This window comes from Lathamus discolor, chromosome 4, assembly GCF_037157495.1.
Source record: "Lathamus discolor isolate bLatDis1 chromosome 4, bLatDis1.hap1, whole genome shotgun sequence".
NCBI classification, from domain to species: Eukaryota; Metazoa; Chordata; class Aves; order Psittaciformes; family Psittacidae; genus Lathamus; species Lathamus discolor.
In genome coordinates this window covers 13092036-13105875 of record NC_088887.1, presented here as the reverse complement: position 1 = coordinate 13105875, position 13840 = coordinate 13092036, and the positions used below count along the sequence as shown (strand labels likewise).

General features: G+C 40.8%; 1 protein-coding gene across 1 annotated transcript in view; it reads right to left on the bottom strand.

Annotated features, from left to right (window-relative positions):
* Positions 1-13840, bottom strand: part of ROBO2 (roundabout guidance receptor 2) — a 1075181-nt gene that overhangs the window by 5284 nt on the left and 1056057 nt on the right. The window contains exons 27-28 of the mRNA XM_065676374.1: positions 10811-10981; positions 3194-3454 (exon numbers count right to left, since the gene is read on the bottom strand). Of these exons, the coding sequence (XP_065532446.1) occupies positions 3194-3454; positions 10811-10981 (432 nt within the window). The remainder of the gene's footprint in view (positions 1-3193; positions 3455-10810; positions 10982-13840) is intronic.

The window sequence follows — 13840 nt, the reverse complement described above, 5'->3', positions numbered from 1 at the left end:
GAGGCACAAGGGATTTCATTCTTTGTGCCTACCGCCACAAGTGAGTAGGACATGGGAATTCCTCATGTGATCTGCTATTGAACAGAACCCAATTGTAAGGTAAAGCTGTCGCAGAAGAGGGCAGGCTGCTGATTTTATTCTCAGCCCAAGTATCTCCCTCTGGCCCTGTGCAAGAGACCAGAATACTTGCGCTGCAAGACGTAAGGGCATTATTGGTGTTTCGTGCTATAACTGTGTGCTGCTTTTGCTGAAATATACAGAAATATTTAAAAGACATAATAAAATGGCATTTAACAGCCATAGTCTCCTAAATTACTTTACTTGTTCTTTATATATCAAGCCCTAGCAATTGAATCAGATGCAAACCTGGTTTCCAAAGGCTGGCTAAAATATGGAACAGCCTGCATTAAGGCAGCAATAAAGCAAGCAGCATAAATCAGTTCAGTAGAAAGCTGGATACACTTTTAAAGGATGAGAAAAAAAGTCACTAGCATTGCAAAAGAGTTTGAAAATGGCATATACGGTCTATTGATTTGTTTTTCTAGTTTGGGGACTCAGGATAAGGCCTCCTTTGGGTTCAATGAAATATTGAGAAAAAACAACCTTGAATAAATACAAAGTGCATTATCATTATAGAGCATACGGTGTGTTAAATTATCTGTTGTACCCTCAGAAATAAATACAATCCATAAAATAAGCAATTGTGACATTAAATAAAGACTAAGTTTTCCACAACATTCTAGGACATGAAAGTCAGTTGTCTTTAAGTCCTTAGAATGATCTCATATTTATTAAACACTCAGAACACTGCCCTGTGCCCAAGTCTTGCAAAGAATACAGGGAGGCTTTGCCAATGCCTTTCTCTTTGAAATACTGAGCCTTTAACTTGAGGATATAATTCTAGCCCCTATGAAATCAGGATATATGTATGTAACAATATTCCTATACCCCATAAGATAAGCCAAAGGCTTTTAACAGTATCAAAACTATTGTAACTTGATCTAGGCACTACTTTCTTTAGAGAGGTAGCTCAGAATGTCATATTTGATGTGCTGTAACTGGGGTTCCACAATGAAGCCACTGGCAGGAACTCAGTGATCTTGTTTATACTGAAAGCAACCAGTGGAAACACGGTTCCCAGAATCAGGTATTTTTATTCTATTCAACTGCAAACCAAAGGTCTTGCTTTGAAACTTTCACTCACAGCATGATCATGTCTGAATGAAGCCCTCTATGCTGCAAATAGCTATTTTCTGGAAGCTGATAGCTTGATAAATGAGAAAGTCATGTTACAATATATTGAAAAGTAGGGCAGGATAAATTTCCAGAGATTTTTGTCATTAAGAAGCACAATTAATATCATTGAACCCCCCGAATTTAGTAATATAAACAAGCATCACACACAACAGTAACTTTTTTTAAAATCCATCAGAGAAAAGAATACAGAGCAAGGAAGCCGTAGCACAAGAAGCTCGGATGGGAACACAGACAGACAGACATGAAGCTCTGGCCCACCTTGTGCACAAGTTTTATGAACCCCTCAAAAACATTTCTCCTAAGGGAATCCTTTGTCATGCACAAAGGATATGCAATTGCTCTGGTCATCCTGAATTTGATGAGAACAAGATACCTGTAATCAATTCCGTCCTAAATTCAATGCTTGTGTATGCACTGGAAGTGTCAAGATCAGATTCTTTTTATTTAAGGACAGATAAATGCAAGTCCTGCAGATGAGGATTTTACTACTGCATACCCTCAATGTACCACAGAATAACTGACAACTTCTATTTGCACGTTTATGAAGCAGAGGAAAAGGAGGGACTTCTTGCTAACCAGGTCAGAGAAGCATCCTTAATAATAATTTAGAAAGAAATCAGATGTATAAAGTATATCCAAGCTCCTTTCTATGTGTTCATATACCTTGTACATTGTAATTAAAATTGCCATTTCACCAAGTAGCATGAATTTCACACACTATTTTTAAACCTTGACTTCACATCATCATTTCACAACATAAACTCACTTGTTTATGCAGCTGAAATATTCAGGGGTTTAGTGGTACCATTATAGCTATATTTTAAAACATGAATTTTATTTAAAATATTTACATTTTTAAGATGGGTAGCGATATTTCCTAGGAGGTCTATATTCAGTAAATCCTGCCCCCACAACAGGTTTGCCCTCATATTACTTTGTTTTCTTAGGATGTCATTGATATTAGTGTGCTAGCTTAACAAGGAGCATTAATAGTAGAATGAAGATGAATATGAGTATCTCTAGTGTTACTTTGGAAGCTACAGGCATATTTGAAGAAACAGTGTAGCCCTACAAAAGCATCACATCTAGTATCCTTTTTTTTTTTTTTTTTTTTGCTTGTTTTAATCTTCTTAATTGTTCTCTTTCACTAATCACCACTGGGATAACATGTGATTAGTAGGTTAAAGGAAATATCCTAGTATGAGGGTAAAAGCTGAAACAGCAGCTTTTCCTTGCGGTCAGGCCGAGATAGGAATCTGCAAGTATTACAGAACTCCAGCTCCAGCTCAGCATCACCTCCTGCGCCATTTTTACAGACTTGAAACCCAGTTAGGAAATAAAGTCAGCACTCAGCAATGAGCAAGTACTGCATAAAGGTGAAAACCTCCACTGTCATCTTGCTAGGCTTTAGAGATGAACGTTACTTAGTCATATCCATGAATAAATGGAAGACTGTTTTAAATACTGGTGGAAGGAATGTCAGCAGCTCAGAAAGATCAGCCTTCTTGCAGGTATGCAAAAACAACTGTTGCCAATTTAGAAACAGGCTGCAAGAAGTAGAAAATATATCCCTGTATGTATAAATAAATACATCTAACAGAAAATACTCTAAAAATCTGTTTCTCCTTCCCTGCCTGCCTGAAATTGTTCCTGTTTTTTCCACTGCTCTGCTTGAAAACATTATTAATTGCCAAAACACTGCGAAGAATGCACCCAGTCAGGTGCTAATGAGGTTTCATTGTTGCAGGAGTGAAAAATCCTTGGACTACATGCTCTCATTTCACTTTGCCTATTCTTATTTTCCAGCCTGAGCCTTGCCAGTGCTGGCACAGAGGGGCATGAGGTGAGCCTAGACTCCTGTCAGGTACAGAAACCCTCAGCTGAGCAGTGTCAAGGAGCCGTCTGCATTGCCTCGGCTGGTGCAGCACACACACACCTGATCCGAAGGCTTGTTTGTGTTGGGCTTTCCTGAAATCCTCTTGGCGGTCTGTAGAGCTTATCCACTCCTGGGTTTGTCGCTGCCACTCTAGTGATGTCCTAGCTTGCCGGTCCAGGGAGCTCTTTGTTTCATCTATGTTCGGAGCATGCTGCCTCTCAAGAGAGCTTCCTTTCCTCTCTGCTGAGCCTCCACGCTGGCCGGGGACTATTTGCTGCCTTAAACCCTGACCAGGGGGCGGGTCAGGTGGTGGTGGAAGATCTAAAAAACGTGAATAAGATTTAGATGAACTAATTTTTTCAATTGAAACAGAAGGTGTATTTGAAAAGAAAAGTCCCTTGCAAATGGTAGGAGTCACTTCCTTTGGTCATTTTAAAAGGAAGAAATTCCATGTTAAACAGAAATGTGGTTTTAACTCCTGCTAGTTTTTTATTTAGGTTACTGTGTTGCTAGTTCTAACTTCCAATTCAATAGATTATGAGCCCTCACTTGCATTTCTAAGCATGGGGTTTATTTTCTCTGGGGCATAATCCAGCTGGCTCTTTCAGTAATAGCAAGCAAGTAAGAAAGGCTATGAAAAAGTGATCTGTGCCAGCTGACAATTTCCTCCCATCATATTGGGGATTGCTTCATCATCCCCACTTTTGGGCTTCACCTTCAGCTTCAGGTTTAAACTCAAAATCTAAATATACTTTATCAAAATGAATTAAATTCCACAAAAATTTGGGGAAAAAATTATTCACAAAACTACTGTCATTGGAAAAGCCTCAATACATCTGAGAAATATGCATGTTGAAATGGAACCACCAAACAACAGATGAGCGTTTTATTCAAGTACTACTTGAAAGTTCAGCCAAGAGCTGGAGTCTTCACAGACAAGATAATGGCTCCTCTTAAGTTTAGCAGTCCTGCAAATACAACTGATCACATACAGTTTCAGCTGAACACTGAAAGGCACTTGCCTGGTCTCTAATAACTTCTGTGCTTTTCAAGTATAACACTCAGACTATGAAGATGCTTGCAGAATTGAAGATCAAGCTTCTAACCACATTTGTGAAGGCAAAAGTACATTTTGTTTAGTAGTCCCTGACCCAAGGTAATTATAGAATCTGGTTAACTATAATTCCAAATGTAAGATTTTAATCTTTCAATCTTTCAAGATTGTCAAGCTTATTTGACAGACTTATAATAGTACAGAAAAGCCTCAGATTACTAAGAAACAAACAAAGCAAACCAAAATAAAAATAAACAGAAAAGGGAAGCAACTTTAGTATTTTAATGAAAAATCTCTCATATTGGATACATATTTTAGATGTAGAACACTTGTTGATAACTATCGGTTGGGGTAATTCATAGCCCAAATAAATCTGAGCAGCCCCACCAACTTCACTAAACCTCTGTTAGCTTACATTAGATATGGATAAGTCCTGCTTTCGAGTGCTTTTCATCTTGCAGTATTGTGGAGGTTTATCAAGGAATGAACTTGGCTCAACAATAGACATGGAAATGTAAACCTCTGCTTTGGCTGCAGGAAAGTCTGATGTTTATAACTAGTGAAACTGAAATTCATTTTAGAAATCAGTGAGGAGGCCTTTGGAGGGTATTTATTTCAAAGTCTGTATTCTGGCTTCATCAAATGCTACACAGGCTTTTTTTCATGTCCTTGCTGTTAGATGTGGTATTCATACCTCATATATGGGGCAGAAATACTTCCAAAGTTGCTGAGATGTCATTCCATCAGCACTGTCTCTTATAGATAAATGAGGACATGTGGGTTATTTGTGCCAACAAGGGAAAGTAGTTGTACCAGATGTTGCTCCCATATTTTTGTTCACAGCCAAAGTGCTATATCCCAGATTAAGATACCTGCCTTGTGGCTAGAACAGCCTTATAATAATCTGTCAGTGAGCTTGATGTATGCTTTATGTTCAACACTAATTTATTTGAGAAATTTTTAGTTATGAATATCGATGTGACCTTTCATGACAATGGCTATACATGAGTTACTGTAGATGGAAGCAGGACGGTATGGGATCTTGCCAATGTTAAAATTGCTTTATAGTGTTGGCTTCCAAAATAGCATTTCTTATAATTGATTTCACTGCGATCATAACCAGTTAATGTAGAGAACCACATCACTGACATCTACTTATGCAGTCTGAAATAGAGATTACTGAAGTTGTGATTTATAAGCACTTTATGGAAATGCATTGAATCCGATGAACACAGTCATAACATGACATATGACAATGCAATTTTCCAAGAAAGAATATTTACCCTTCAATAGAAACAAAATTTGTAAGTAGTATTGGAGCAAAAACCAAAATTTAAAATTACTGCAGTATTAAACTTCTTAACATACAGTACCCTTCTCTGGAAATTGCTACCTAATAGTTGTTATTAATTAGATACTGAGAATGAAAGAAGGTTTATACATAAGCGATACTGCATGTTATACAGCTAGCTGCAACTCCTTGAATTACTGTAGATTTATGCTGCTGATCTACTGTTAACATAGTTGCTTTCATCCATTCACAAAATGGGTGTAACGATTGCCTTATGCATAGACATGAAACGAAAAACTGTGTCTGTAAAGTTCTCTGTGTGGTTTAGACCTGTGGATAAGTTGAAACTTATCTTTTAATGAAGCCTCACACAATTCTAGAAGAGTTAAAGGTACTGGGGAATTAATGTAAGCTGGATCCAGCCTGTATACAGACAGACTGAACTATGCTAGACACTTCTGAGAAGATCTGTAAGAACGGTTTCTAATTTCTAATAAACCATTTGCTTTTTCACCTTCAGCCTCAGTCAGGTTGGTGGTCAAAGTAACACCTAACTTTCCTTTTTAATTAAAGAAGCTAGAAGAGAGCTTCATTTGGAAACGTGGCTTTTTATTTGCTCTACAGCTTAAATCCCATAGTGCAAATCTTCTGCCTTTGGAAAATTACTAAATATGCTCTTATCTTGCCTGGGCATATATAATGACCCCGTGTATTTGGAGTCATCAGTTTTCTTCCTGCAGTGCCTCAGAGAACTGTCTTGCCTTTCCTTTCCTCTCCTCAGCCAAACATGTCCACATGTGACTATGGCACATGTCTCCACACACACTTGCAAGCATGCTCATACATGACAGTTAATGGCTGGCATTTCGACTGCTAGTAAAGGAGTAACAGACACCAGACAAGCTAATAGTCTCAGTCCCTAACAGGCAGACATATTACCACAGAGGCAAGCCAACTAGTTCTATCATGTCTAGCACTTCAGAGAACTTTTGAAACAAGAAATTTAGAGACTTCAGCAGGATTGTCAGTGAAGATATAAAGAATGTTCTCACTGATTATCACTGTAGTTCCATCTAAATGACATTTATTTTCCAGATGCCAGATAAAACCCTCACTGAGCTGGTAACTGACAAGGCCAGTGGGATGTCATCCAGACTACCACTTGCAGCCTCTAATGGCAGGATTATCAAACTTGCCAGGCAATTTGTAAGTGCATTGGTGAAGAGGTTATGGTCTTATTGATTTAGTAATGGAGGGATTGTGATTGAGAAGCTGTAGGACATCAGAGTGTCTGATAAGAAGCAGATGGATGTTCAACCTGTGATTACCCCAGTTCTCCTTTAGAAGGCAGAACATTGGCCAAATGATTCAGGCACCAGTCAAGCTTTGGCACAGACCCTCATTATTAACTGGGAAAAGCAGCAAGTTACAGAACTTACAAGTATAAGGACATTTCTTTCTACCTGTGCCAGTGATTTGTTTTCCTAGGGGTGATAACAAAGCCAGATTTTATGACAGAGTCACTCCCTGAGGAGTCACATTTCCATCTGTCTCATGACCAGAATCCCGTTAACTTTCTGCTACCCAAGTTATTGTTTACTATTTCTATAGCAATAGTACTCCAAAGCAGAAGTATTAAGGTCCCATCATACTGAGTGCACCACAAACTCACACATACACAGAATTTGTGGCCCAAAGGGCTTACAGTTCATGGTGACAAGATGTCACATAGAAGGGTTAACTTAACAAAAGATTATTGCCAGCACCACAAGCAACACCCATAATTTCCAGTTACTGTTCTCATAGACACATCTATTTAATAGATCTGTGCGGCAGGGAGGCCTCTGGAATATATCCACAAGGGTAGGGCATTAATGTTTAAACCAACTCAGATCCATATGAGTGGAGTCTAAGCCACTTCAAGCTGCATCCTCAAATAATATGGTAGTGAGAATGAGTCACAGAGCATGATGTGTAACCCTCTGGTGCACTTTCACTTTTGGAATCTGTTCTCTACCTTCATGGTCTGACAAACAAGGAGCCTGGCAGAGCATACTGCAAAACCTGATCTGTACACCTGATAACATTACTGAGAGGGGAGCTCTGGTGGTTTTAGTGGCCACAGTCCTCCAGGCAAGCTCTTAATACATTTTCTACATGCACCTAGGGTAATAAGTAGCACATTATAAAAAAACCCCTCAAATTAAACATACTGTCTATCAAATCATAGAATCATAGAATAATTAGGGCTGGAAAGGACCTCAAGATCATCTAGTTCCAACCCCCCTGCCATGGACAGGGACACCTCACACTAAACCAACCCACACAAAGCTTCATCCAACCTGGCCTTGAACACCGCCAGGGATGGAGCACTCACAACCTCCCTGGACAACCCATTCCAGTGCCTCACCACCCTAACAGGAAAGAATTTCTTTCTTATATCCAATCTAAACTTCCCCTGTTTAAGTTTTAACCCATTATCCCTTGTCCTGTCACTACAGTCCCTGATGAAGAGACCCTCCCCAGCATCCCTATAGGTCCCCTTCAGATACTGGAAGGCTGCTATGAGGTCTCCATGCAGCCTTCTCTTCTCCAGGCTGAACAGCCCCAACTTCCTCAGCCTATCTTCATACGGGAGGTGCTCCAGTCCCCTGATCATCCTCGTGGCCATCCTCTGGACTTGTTCCAACAGTTCCATGTCCTTTTATGTTGAGGACACCAGAACTGCACACAGTACTCCAAGTGAGGTCTCACGAGAGCAGAGTAGAGCGGCAGGATCACCTCCTTCGACCTGCTGGTCACGCTCCTTTTGATGCAGCCCAGGATACAGTTGGCTTTCTGGGCTGTGAGCGCACACTGCTGGCTGATGTTCATTTTCTCATCGACCAGCACCCCCAAGTCCTTCTCTGCAGGGCCGCTCTGAATCTCTTCTTTGCCCAACCTGTAGCTGTGCCTGGGATTGCTCCGACCCAGGTGTAGGACTTTGCACTTGTCATGGTTGAACTTCATGAGGTTGGCATCAGCCCACCTCACAAGTGTGTCGAGGTCCCTCTGGGTGGCATCCCTTCCCTCCAGCGTATCAACCGAACCACACAGCTTGGTGTCATCGGCAAACTTGCTGAGGGCGCACTCAATCCCACTGTCCATGTCAGCGATGAAGATGTTAAACAAGACCGGTCCCAACACCGATCCCTGAGGGACACCACCTGTTACTGGTCTCCAGCTGGACATTGAGCCATTGACCACAACTCTTTGTGTGCGGCCATCCAGCCAGTTCTCTATCCACTGAGTGGTCCATCCATCAAATTGATGTCTCTCCAATTTAGAGACAAGGATGTCGTGTGGGACAGTGTCAAACGCTTTGCACAAGTCCAGGTAGATGACATCAACTGTTCTACCCTTGTCCATCAGTTCTGTAGCCCCATCATAGAAGGCCACCAAATTGGTCAGGCAGGATTTCCCCTTAGTGAAGCCATGCTGGCTGTCACCAAGCACCTTGTTGTTTTTCATGTGCCTTAGCATGCCTTCCAGGAGAATGTGCTCCAAGATTTTGCCAGGCACAGAGGTGAGACTGACTGGTCTGTAATTCCCTGGGTCTTCCATTTTCCCCTTCTTGAAAATGGGGGTTATATTTCCCTTTTTCCAGTTATCGGGAACTTCACCTGACTGTCATGATTTTTCAGATATGATGGGCAGTGGCTTAGCAACTTCATTCGCCAGCTCCTTCAGGAACTGCGGATGGATTTCATCAGGTCCCATGGACTTGTGCACGTTCAGATTTTTAAGATGATCTCGAACCAGATCCTCTCCTACAGTGGGCCCAAGGTCTTCATTCTCACAGCCCGTGCATCTACCTTCTAAGACTTGGGTGGTGCGGTCAGAGCCTTTGCCAGTGAAGACCGAGGCAAAGAAGTCATTCAGAACCTCAGCCTTCTCCAAATCCTGTGTAGCCAGTTCTCCCGAAAGCTTCCTCAGGGGGGCTATGTTGTCCCTAGTCTGTTTTTTGTTTGCTACGTACCTGTAGAATCCCTTCCTGTTATCCTTAACATCCTTAGCCAAGTTTAGTTCTAACTGGGCCTTAGCCTTCCTAACCTGGTCCCTAGCTTCCTGGACAGCATCCCTGTACATCCCTGTACTCTTCCCAGGCCACATTACCTGTCCAAAGAAGATAACGGAGTTGGACTTGATGGTCCCTATAGGTCCCTTCCAGGCAGAGATACTCTATGATTCTACAACTCTCAAGTAAATTTTACTATCATAAGGAAGATGTTTATACTAAAATCTGAAGTAATTTTTACCTTCCCCGTTCACTGGAAGATTTGTCCAGGTGTACACAGGAGATAGACTCAATGGCATCACACCCACTACCATGGTCCAGATACTGTTACGAGAGCCACTGAGGCAGGTGGGACAGTCTAGTTCTGAGAACTGCACCACTTTAAACACTGAAAGCATGAGGAAAGTGATCACACCTCCATCTGCATGGCTTTACAGATATCCTTAGTGGTTCCTTTAACACTGTTTTTCCATTTGCTGGCTTCTCCCTCTGATCATTTCAACAATTACAGGGGCCAGGACAGAGATCAGAAGAAATGAAGGGGAGGTAGCCAGCCAGCCACCTTTCTAACCAGACCTCCTCCAAGGGTTACAGGCAGCAATTGCATCCTTTGTCAAACACAAGAGGAGGTAGACAAAGATGATTGAAGACTCAGCTGATTTTAGTCATTAAAAGTGCAAAATAAACATGCCTGAAATTTCCAGATGGGAAGCAGTGGTCAGAGAGAAATGGAGATGTAATGGAGAGAAACACAGCCACTGAGGTCAGTGGATGTCAGGAACGAAGCAGCACGGACAAGACATGAGGCAGAATCATGAGAAAAGTGTAGCATGTATTACTTCAACTGTTGGGCAGCTGTCAAAACCAGCACAAACCCCCAAAGCATTGTGAGACTAGCCCTACCCTTCTCCTTAGGAATTCATGGCATACTGCTACTGCTTGTGGTGGCTACTTTCATTTAATGTAAAATTAACCATGGGCCATTTTTTTAATGTTAGCTCACGTCTAATGCAGTCATTTATGGGTACGTTACTGAGATCTGAGAAAACCTAAGCGATGCTAACATGTTCAGAGCTGAAACAAAGAAAGGCTCCTTGAAGACTCCCTTAACCAAGCCCCACAGTGCTGGTGTTGCCTTGTTGCTCATACGGCAACCTGGAAACCCCACTTCACCAAGCAAATAATACACCATAATGTATATTCTTTAAAACATTACTCTATATCCTCCCACTGCTTGTTGCAGGTTGTCATCAGGGACTTCACCCCAACACTTACCATCTGTTATTCCCTCCCTACGATGAGGCAAGGAGGGTTGATCCAACCGTCCTCCCTTGTGTTTTTTAGTGGGCCTTGGCCTCTGACTCTGATTGACAGCTGCACTGGTGTTGCTGTCAGTAGAAAAAGGACTGCTTGGTCGAGGTCTCTGAGAGGAAGGATATCCTTTGCCTAAAAGAAAAAGAGAAACCAGATGAAAAAAACTAATGTTATTGCCTTGAAATGTGCTGTTCTATTAATGTCTGTTCTGCAATATTAGATCAGGTCTAACTCTCAGAGGGCAAGCAAGTGTCCCCTTGAGGTACCCACTGATGACAACTGCTTTAAGACACACCAAAACAAGTAAAGTGAAAAACTTAGCATTCTTTTAACTTTTATAATTAAAATTATTCCATCTGTTGTGATAAAACTGGTGTATGCCACGTAAATCATACCTGCTCTGTGTGCTGAACAGATGTGTTATAACAACTCCTCAGCCTTGAGCAGGGAAGGAATATAGTTCTACTAGCATATCAAATTTATCTCCTCCTGCCTTCCACCTTCACGTTTGCTGAGCCAGATTCTCATCTTAGGGGCTCCTATATGCACTGTATATCTGGAGTAACTCCAGTGAGATAAACATAACTGATATTGCAAGCTATGTAGCAGTGTAGGTTTGTATGCTTAAGAGCTCTCTTTTCTCAAGAAATAAAAATGGAGGTATATTTAAATGCTAAAATGTTCATGTTAATTTTCAGTGGTTTTATATGTTAAAAAAATAATGTATTCTGACTAAATTTATTCCTCACATCTTTTTATATATGTGTGTATATATATACACTAATCAAGCTACATGATTTCTCTTAAAAATTAATCTTTGATGCTCTTCTATGGAGCAGATCATTAAAAGCATCATGCAGGAACAGCTGAAGCACAGTCCACTTACTACATTCGCTTCCTCTTATTTTGATGTTTTTACTTAGTTAATTAGGCTTATTGTTTAATAAAAACCGATGAAACCATCTTTTACCTTCCTTTTTTGTCTGTATGTCCTTCCTGACAAGTATATTTTAATTTGTTTAGAACTGGTACTTCAAAGTCTTAAATGTTTTTATATTACCTGCAGAGGAGAATGTCAAAAGTTCTGCCCTTTCAATGCTATTTTAGGCCCAAATTGTCTAAGAGTTCATGGGAAGTGGCAACTGATGCCAAAATAGTAAGGAGTTCTTTTATCTTCTGGTTAACTTAGAACAGGATCTACCCTGCTGTGAGTTACGTTTCCTAGTAAAACCTTCTGACTGATGTGCACCCTGAGGAGGATGCTGCTCTTAGGCAGGCTTGTCTCCCAGCTGCATGTCACTGACAGTGACTGGAAATTACTGCATTTGAATCCCTCATGTGGATGTTCCCCATGCCCAACTGAACTTAAACAGAAGGTATGCCTTTGTGAACCTGGTTCATTTTAACTGAAATGGGTTACAGAACACCCACCCAAGCAGCTAATTCTGGAACTGGGAGAAAGCAGTAATAACCATTTGGGGAAAGGCTGGAAACATTAACCTCTATAGCTGGCACAGCTGCAGCTAGACAATGACAAGACATCAAGCCCTTGTTTCATAGACAAGGACAGAACAGTAAAATAGACATGGACAAAATATTAAAATTTCATCTAAAATTAAATAAAATAACACGAGCCTGAAATTCCATCCTAGCTCATAGCACATTGCATAGATATATTGCTAAAATAAACTTGCAGCATGCAAGTACAACTAGTGAGTGCAGGACAAAGAGTCTTTGCACTTATTCTCTTGACTAAAGAAATGTGATTATTTATTCAGAATGTTGGTTTGAAAAAGAAATAGGCACCGAACATTCTCTTATTTATACCTCCATGAAAATAAGGAAAAATAAATAGCACTGACCTAAATCAGACATGGGGCAAACACAAATGATATGCAGGCTCCCTAAACACATATTTCAATGCACCTAATAACTGATTACAGCTTCTTGTATTCGTATGCAGCCCTTCCAGTAAGAACTGCTGAGCAGTGTCACCCTTTCTGTAGTAGATTTAGTGTGTAAGTGGAGAGAAGAATGAATCTACAGATTTAATTTCCCAAGGGTGTTAGAAAGGAAAGCTGTCTGAACTTCATGGCAAATCACACGATGGCTTTTGGAAACTAGAATCAGAGTCTGGCAGGAGAAACACCATACACCTAGATTTACCAGAGCCTCTTACGCTTGGCAATCAGACACACTCATGTGAGATTATCAAGTTGGACTTCTCCTTTCATATCAATGACAATATCTCACACTGTTCTAAATGGGGAAACTCAGACTGCAAAGGAATAGAGAATCAGGACCTTCAGATTCCCTCCAGAGCAATGAACAGAAATAATACTGCTGCTTCTCCACTATAAAACACTATTTTGCAAGATGTGGGGTTTATTATGGTGCAGCAGGTCCATAACAGGCATGTCTGATGACCCATGCTACCCTGGGAGGTATCATACTGCAGTTAAGCACTGGGGCGCTTAGGTTTTTGTGAGGAAAAGAGGGGAGGGCTATTTGTTTATATGCGGGTTTTATTTTGTTTTGTTTTGCCTGCTGGATCACTAAGGATTAAGAAGGTAATAATCATAAATCTGTACCACAAACGCTGGATACTTTAGATACCCTAAACTTTAGCAGTCTGTCTGAGGGATTACATGCAAGTACTCAGTTTAAATGTATTTGTGACCTAATTAAGCTAGGAAAATATAAGTGACAAGAGGGTTCTCATCCTTTCCTTGTACATTCCATTTACATAGCTACAATAAGAAATTATATTTATTTAAAAGTGTGTGTTTGTGTGCCCATTTACTTTTGTTATGTGTGTGTCTGTAGGTTACCCTGCTCTTGCGGGGGGGTTGGACTAGATGATCTTCTGAGGTCCCTTCCAACCCTTGGGATTCTGTGATTCTGTGAAGCCACACTTCTCAATGGCCTGATACAAGCCAAATTACCTTTGGGTGAATTTGTGTATTAGCTTTTACTGAGGCTAGGAACACC